Source organism: Punica granatum, chromosome 3, assembly GCF_007655135.1.
Source record: "Punica granatum isolate Tunisia-2019 chromosome 3, ASM765513v2, whole genome shotgun sequence".
In the NCBI taxonomy this organism is placed as follows: Eukaryota; Viridiplantae; Streptophyta; class Magnoliopsida; order Myrtales; family Lythraceae; genus Punica; species Punica granatum.
In genome coordinates, this window is record NC_045129.1 from 31219720 (window position 1) to 31227925 (window position 8206).

Below are 8206 nucleotides of genomic sequence, written 5' to 3' on the forward strand. Positions count from 1 at the left end.
AATTAGGTGGAGCATGGGCCTTTACTGGGACTAATCACGGATCTCAGTTTGGGCCACAAATAATCTCGGATTTTGGCCCAAACAAGAGAATCCTGGACCCAATAACTAATCATGGACCAGAGTGGAAAGGGCTAATTCTGTCGGGCCGCAGTCGAAATTATTGGGCCGAATTGAGATCCACTCTCTCTCCATTCTCAAGCCCCGATTGCTACCATATGAATAATATCCCAAGCCAAGCTCGAGCTCGAGCTCGAGCGCGATCGAAACTGAGCACGAGCGCAATTGTTTCAAGTCAAGTCAAGTATGAGGCTAATATTCAACTCAACTCAGCTCGCCTTGATTAATACCCACTTTTGATAATTATTGGATGATCGTGTTTGGTATTCATTTGCACCGTGAAATATGTTAATTCTGTGTTTGGTTTCATAATAGGATTTTAAAATCAGATTTTAATTTTGAAAAAAAGTGGTATAAATGAGACCCACCCTTTGACTTTATATGAGTCATGTTGTTTTGTTGTGAAAAAAAGTGGTATAAATGGAGCTCATTCTTTGACTTTGTATAAGTTATTTTGTTTTGTAGTGGGTAGAGTTAAGTTAGAATTGTGATTTTAAAATTGCATTCACAAACCAAACAAGGCCTAAATTTTTATGTGTTAAGTCATATTTCTCAAATGGCGAAAAAGAAAATCTAAATTCTTTTTTGGAGTATACATATTATTTAGACGCCTAATGGTGTTCATTCGTTATCGGCAAAAGAAAAATGGTGTTCGTTAATTCAAATTCGAGTCGGATTAGTCATTTGAGCGATAATACTATTCCAAATGCGAATTTCTCTATTCACAAAATTCGAATTAATCACATTAGTTATTATTTAAATAAACTTAAAAAGTGTTGGGGGGGAAGGAAACGGATAAAACTCCAAGAAAGTCGGGACGATATTTGACACAAAACACATCTAGTCAGTATTTCCTTCACTCTTCCCGGTCGAACCAACCGAAAATGGAGGCAGCTCTTGCCGCCATAGCTGCCCACACAGTAGCCCTCGCCTCGCCCCCTCCCTTCCAACCTCTCCTCTTCCCTCTCTCCACCACCCCCATTCCCACTCTCCAATCCGCCTTCCGAGACGCCTCCCTCAAGCCCGTCCGCCCCTATTCCCTCTCCCTCTCCCTGTCGGCAGCCCCCAATCCCCTCACAGCCATCGCCGTCACCAAGAAGGCCGTCGCTGTCCTCAAGGGCAACTCCAGTGTGCAGGGCACTATCACCCTCACTCAGAAAGACAACGGTCTGTGAACATTGTATGGTCTGAAATGTCATCGACATCTTTAGCTAACAGTAAAATAATGTATCTAATATGTTAAGTTGCTTATATGTATAGCTCATCATTTTTTGATGGAAAGCTCGCCCCGGGGTTCGTTTACTTTACTATGATTGATCGAATCGGTTGAGTTGTTAAGTTGGGGTATTTGGAAGTGCTAAAGGGAAGTTCGTGGAGTGTGTCCTCTGTAGATTGGGAACAGGGATTTCGATCTTGACATTGAATAATTGATTGTGAATAATGCTAGAGCTTTTCCGTAATATGTTCAGTGAACAGTTTGCTATTTTTGAATGAAGTTGTCTTATTGGAAACTATCAGTAATCATCACAGCGATGATAATTCTACAGCACTGTGTGTTATTTCATGTCGCATAGGTCCAACAACTGTCAATGTTCGTGTGACCGGGCTAGCTCCGGGGCCTCACGGGTTCCACTTGGTGAGTTGTTCTTCATTTGTGCTTCCGTATCCATACCTGAACACATCACCGGTTCCTCAACAGCATAGTAGTCATTGTTCCATTTTCTTCCTTGTAGCACGAGTATGGGGACACGACCAATGGGTGCATTTCAACAGGTAGAAGACAGTGATTATCTCTTGTTTGTGGTACCTTTAGTGAAACTGTGGATCTACCTTTAGTCCGTTTGAGAACGGTATTATGGAATTTGGGTCATTTTCTTTCCCCTAATCTTAGGAGCACACTTCAATCCCAATAATATGAAACACGGAGCTCCTGAGGACAGAGTCCGACATGCGGGTGACCTGGGAAACATAGTTGCCAATGCTGATGGTATCCTTTTCTCTGTTCCTTCCCCTGCTTTTCTGCTTTCCCTTGTTTCCTTCCCTTGGTAAAGTATATGTAATATTTTCGTCGTTTGCAATATAGGCGTGGCAGAAGCAACCATAGTTGATAACCAGGTAGCTTATTAGAAACCTCAAACTTTCTTTTGCTTGTGTTTGAATGAATCTTTCCCACATGGGTATGTTTCGTCTTCACGGCTGGAATCTCTTTAAGCGTCTTGTTGAAATGCAGATACCCCTGAGCGGTCCCAATGCGGTTATTGGAAGAGCTTTGGTTGTTCACGAACTTGAGGATGACCTTGGAAAGGGCAAGTGGTTCAAGTATTTTACATTTTGTCAAAGTTCTTGTCTATGTCACATGTGGCTTCCAGAGGCGAACCAATGCTAGGCCTTTTTTCGCTGTTGAATGAACTCACGCGTTTGGGAATATGCAACAAAATGTGATCTCATTTGGTTTTCCAAACAAGGATTGGGTACTCCATCGGAATTTTTTTTTTCAATAAGCAGGGAAAATGACATCACAAAAGTTCTAAATTAGTGTCCAAGGAACAAAGAATTGAAACTTTACGATTTGCAGGACTAATCGGGTTATAAGGGAGACTCAACGTTCCTGTTATGTCACGTTCTTAATTTTAGCAGCCTGCGAAAGTTAAATACAAGTTGGTGCTTTGGTAATTCACGGATCTGCAAATCAATAGTAAAAAGACTCTTTCCAAGCGGGGTTTTAGCATACTGAGATGGATAACATTCTTCTCGCTGGAGTTCTGTCGTCCTACTGGCTTGTTCATTTTCCGTGATTTTTCTCGGAGACATTAAAAAGGGCAAATATTTTGCAGGTGGGCAAGAGCTAAGCTTGACAACTGGTAACGCGGGTGGGAGACTGGCATGTGGTAGGGCTTACTTTTCATCTTCTATCAATAATTTCTATTCAAGCGCTTGCAGATTTGATTGTTTCACCTCTTAAAAATGCTATGAGTCATTTGCTCACCGAACACCTCCGGATGGAGATGCTTAATCTTGCCAAACTCACTCAAAGACTTTCTTGGGTCGCATACACCATGCTATAAAGATCTGAATATACTGCTACTTGCAATAGAGCATATATATGTGCAGAAACAATTAACAAAGAAAATCTTCATCGAGTGAAAAGCATGTACGTTTTCTATAAGGTGATTCTATTATCGTTTATAGTCACGAGACGATTCCAACATACTGCTATCTTTGTCCCTAAAATTATTCTAAAGTTACTTTTACATATCTAATATTGTAGGTGTTGTTGGTCTGACTCCAGTATGAGCTCTTGCATTGGGATCAGCTGCTTTGCAGGAGAAGCGACGTTCATCTGTCTGTATTTCTATGTATGAAGTATGGTCTTCTTCCTGGGCTTAACGTAACATGTGGTTACTGAGGATATCTTCTTAGAAATAGGAGCACGTGCGCAGCGAAAACTATAAAATTGGTAAAAATTAAATTTTTATTATATGCTCAATTTTAATTAAAACCTAGATATTATATCTCGACATGAAATATCACCTTCTAACGAATAGACAATGAGACATAATGAATCCACAAGTAAAATTACTACCTTTGTATTTACTCTTGTCGGATTCAGCTTGTTTCAATCGATTAATGGAACCATTCAATTGTCTGGTCTCTAGCTCGTCCACACGAACGTGCCACCGCCAAGGATAGCTTCCTCTTGATCCATCCACTCCGATCTAGATCACAAACTCGAGCGGAATCGCCACGGAAGGTGAAGATCGCATCAAGGTAGTCTCGGAAAACACCAGTTCACAAAAACAAGGTCGGGATGGCCTCCGATCGGTGAAGCTAGGGGTGTGGTTGAGCTGGGAGGTCTTGACCGAGCCACTCTTCTTCTCTCTCTTTTCGAGTCTTGAGAATAAACGACATACTCAAGGTTAATCATAAGACACTATATCTATATATGAATTCTTAGATTTACCTTAGGGATATAATTGCAATTATTAACTAATCTATATTAAATTAATTAGTTACAATTATTCCTTGCACTATAAATGACTTGCCCTTCAAGTATGAAAGAAAAATCACCTTTGTTAGTGACGCAAGTTTCCACTTATATATAATCTATTAATAAAAACTTTCCAAATAAGGAAACTCTTGTATTTTCTAAATTAGATTTAGCTTGACAATTAATTCCTAATCAACTTCTTTAACTAGAATTAATTATTTTCTTGGCTTAAACACGCTCAATGTGTGTAACTAACTAGGTTCATTATTAAGTGGCAATGGGATCATAATATCAACTTGTTTGACATTATCATAAACTTTTTTCGTAACCAAAAGCATAATTCTCAAAATGTCATCGGCTCCCAAATTTCATGAGTGACACCTAGCAGCATTTCATGACAATCCAAATAGTAACAAATGAATTAAAACATTCTAATGAACCTTTGACCGTATACGCCATGCACTGAGTCTCTTCGCTACAAGATCCTGATCTAGCCAAGGTCACGATAAATGTCAAACCCTTTAGCCGACCATATGGATCCTCTTGTTTCATTATTGGGTCTGTAGAATTTAAACAAAAACTCTTTTCTATTCAAGTCTACGTATCTCGGCCGAGGATTTTTCGATCCATAATAAAACTCATAATCATAGGACATTTTTCCCGCTTACTCAGGTTAGTGAATTTCGTCTTGATCAGACACCTACCTCCAAGTATAACTAACTAGGACCACCATCTGCCGAATATTCAGGTTGAGCACAAATATATTAGTAGTAGCAAATCCAAATTACACATACATGGATAGTGTTTCATCTCAAGTCTAAGGACTATATGCGTTGATACGATCTAGATAATATTCATTGACATTAGTAAATTACCATGTGAATATTATCTAAACGTCACGTTCGACTACTTATCATATAAGCATTCACATGTTTGTCATGACAATAGTTGTCAAATAGCGCGAGACTCACTACTCCATCTTCATTAGTATCTATATATTAATCATGGATACAAATAGTGGTGACGATCTATCCAGAAAGATAATGTCCAGTTAAGTCTCATACGATCATGAATAGTTTAAGAAATTCTTATCGAAATACTATGTCACTCATATTCTTAATTCTTTAAGAATGAATCATTCATAAAATATCTTAATGACTTTATTCTAATAAACACGGACAATAAATGAATAATAGAATAAAATTTATTACCATAAAAGGAATTATCCGAATACATAAACTGTCTTTAGGGCATATCACTAACATATCCAAGACATGCTTTGATCTGCCTTTTATGTTTTGGGTACTTTGATTCCATAGAACTCGATCATGGCGTATCTCGTGATCCGAATGCAATATCCTCTTCTGTCTCCTTATCTTCCCTGTTTTCTTAATGTTTAAAATTCGATCAATGAGTTTAGTCTGTATGTTTGTCCAGATGGATTGCTCGGGCCAAGAGCAATGAGCGATGAATTTCCTAGTCCCACATTTTACTGTTACAACTTCGTGCAACTAAAGTGTTGATCTTAGCGCACATTTCTTGCTCCAGTCACAAACTACATACTGCATCATTAACCTTTGCTATATCACAACAAAAGCACAAAACTCGTGAAACTCAAGTGATTCCTAACGATTCACGTAATGACATATGGTCTATTGATGACTCCGTTGTCCAGACATACCAGCAAGATCTATTGCTTCAAGCTGCTTCTTTTGGTGGTGGAGTGGAGTGATATAGAAGGCAACTGGGAGTTGTGACGAGGAGAGCAAGCTTTACAAGTGAAATAAATGGCTGCAGTTGGTGTGAAGTCTTTATTGTTCGTTAAAAAGAGATGTGAAGTTCTCTTAGTCTCTTTATCATCTTTAATTATGTTTGCATTTAGGTCCAACTCCCCAAGTGGTTCTCCACTCCACTACTCCACCACCCATATCTATTATATTAATATAATATTCATCATAAATGTTACAATATTTTCATAGAAGATGACCTTGGATAAAAAATAGATATTATTTTTAAAAAATAAAGAAACAAATTTATTAAAGAATTAGGGAAAGAATCATAAAGATTTGATTTAAATAGTTTAATACTTAGTTCCCTATAATAAAGTTTTAGATTTGAATCTTGTGAATAGAAAAGATTCTTGATTAATATAGATTTACCATTAGTGAACCGACCCAACTTGAACTAGAATAGTCAAGTTTGGTTGGGTTTTCAATACAATTGTCCACACCAAAAAAAAAATAGACAAAGAAAAACCCATTTTAGATCCATTAACTTTCATATGTGGCGCTCACTACTCCATTCTATCTAAGTGGCGATTTCTACATGCATATGGGACAAAAAGTGAGAAAGCTAATTATACGGATATTTTAAGGAACCAATTCTATTTTTTTTTTTTTCAATCGCTAGATCATTTTTTTTTTGTGGATTCATAGTATAAAAAAAAATTGATCTTACGATTACGGAAATCTCAAAGCGTCCCTCGCGGGAAATAATAGAATGTTCCATGACTTATTCTGTTGAATTTCAAATTGCAATGCTATTAGTTATTTGTGGATCAATTTTTTTTATTTTTTTTTAAAGAAACATATTGTTCATTCCCTTAGCGGATGTGCAGGGGAGGTTTCATGTCATCCTTTCACTATCCCAAGATTTGAAAGGATATACCAACCAAATATAATATATATATATATATGGAATTAATAGATGTAATTGTTTTAATTAATACAACGTGAGAGAAAAATGTCTCTGCAGTTTGCTTGCTCTGTTTCACTTTCACCGACGTTATTGATTTTTCCTTTATTTTGGTACGACCTAATGACTCCTGGGGCTGCCCTACTTCAAAATTTACCAGGAGAAAGTAATTATCGTAAATGTGCTGAGTTCATTACAAATTATTGGCACGTACTGTTTAATCGTCACATACACCAAGGATGATTTAATGAAAACTTTGGAGCGGGCTAGCCGGTTTTCAGTCTGGAAGTGCCATTTTCCGGTTACATGGAATCCCGAGCCATTTCGCTTCATGTCATCTTGCGAATAACATCAAACCTCAACATTTTTAGAATGTAGAAGTGCTAGGAATGAATTCATTGGATTTGGATGTATTACCTACTTTCAATTCAATGAAAATTTAAAATTTATTAAATGTTCGCTCTGATATGTAAGCTTCGGAATATATGGAGAGTGAGTTGTGAGGATATATTTTCTTTTTTTCTTTTTCTTTTTCTTTTTCTCTTTGTGTCGTTTCTTTAAATAAAAGATAAATAAATAAATGAATAAAGCAAGGCATTTCACATTCATTTCATTGTCAAAGGGACAGTTAGCTCACTGACAACCAAGAAAAATAGTAGGCGGGAGGCCGAGTGAGTTGGGTTCTCTGTTTGTTCACTGACAACCAAGAAAAATTCCTCAAAACTATATTAAATTAGGTTATCTGGGAAAGAAAAAGAGCGCTCTCCTCCCGTGCTCTATCGAAGCTTCTTCTTTTTTTTTTACCGTGCTATTCAAAAATTTAATTGAGTCAAATTAATTCAGTTCAACTAATCGATTCAATATGAAGATAAAACTTTCCCAATGTAGATTTTCTTCAAAACTCGAATCTCTGCCTTACTTAAGGGGAACAAACGTCGAACCGCTTAAATCAACTTATATTGAAGCATTCTTTTTCCGTGAAATATCGATAGATTATTACATGCTCTGAATGAATATCATTCAAGCTATCACGCTCCGTCTAATGCGTAAAAGAAAACATATCCAGGAATAGACTCATCGTATGAACTTGAGCGGTTCCATATACACGCCGAGTCCACCTCAGGACTTCTTTGATTCCGTCATACCGAACGTGACCATAAACTTATGTCGACGAGTCTACGGTTAATTACGTGTGTACATGTGTATAATAATATGTCATGGCTTTTAGTTGGAACTAACTGAACGTGCTTTCCGTAGCAAGTCATGAGTGAGTGGCTCAGAAGCGGCTCTTGTGAGTGACGTGTGAGGTGTGGAGTGGGGGGAAAGAGACAGAGTGGAGTGAGTGTTAAGTTCACTTTGCTTTGCTCTGCCCCTCCTAACTGTTTTCTGGGTGAGACTTCTGTTTTC

At 37.7% G+C, this 8206-nt stretch overlaps 1 protein-coding gene across 3 annotated transcripts; it reads left to right on the forward strand.

Moving 5' to 3' along the window:
• The first annotated feature begins 922 nt into the window (after positions 1–922).
• Positions 923–4148, forward strand: LOC116198903 (superoxide dismutase [Cu-Zn], chloroplastic). 3 transcript variants are annotated; one of them, XR_004155423.1, is made up of 9 exons: positions 923–1284; positions 1692–1753; positions 1851–1890; positions 2009–2104; positions 2201–2232; positions 2348–2423; positions 2952–3005; positions 3386–3574; positions 3774–4148. XR_004155423.1 is itself a non-coding variant. In XM_031529174.1 (8 exons), exons 1-8 carry the CDS (start codon positions 1002–1004, stop codon positions 3409–3411), a joined length of 669 nt encoding a protein of 222 aa, XP_031385034.1. In that variant the 5' UTR covers positions 923–1001; the 3' UTR covers positions 3412–3753. The 3 variants fall into 3 exon arrangements, 1 of the variants encoding a protein (XP_031385034.1); XR_004155424.1 differs by having other exon boundaries at positions 3386–3480; XM_031529174.1 differs by lacking the exon at positions 3774–4148 and having other exon boundaries at positions 3386–3753.
• The last annotated feature ends 4058 nt before the right edge of the window (positions 4149–8206 follow it).

Coding starts and splice junctions, on each gene's coding strand:
- LOC116198903 (XM_031529174.1), top strand. CDS start 1,002: ATGGAGGCAGCTCTTGCCGCCATAGCTGCCCACACAGTAGCCCTCGCC. Junction 2,105..2,200: donor CATAGTTGCCAATGCTGATG/GTATCCTTTTCT, acceptor TTTGCAATATAG/GCGTGGCAGAAGCAACCATA. Junction 2,233..2,347: donor CAACCATAGTTGATAACCAG/GTAGCTTATTAG, acceptor GTTGAAATGCAG/ATACCCCTGAGCGGTCCCAA.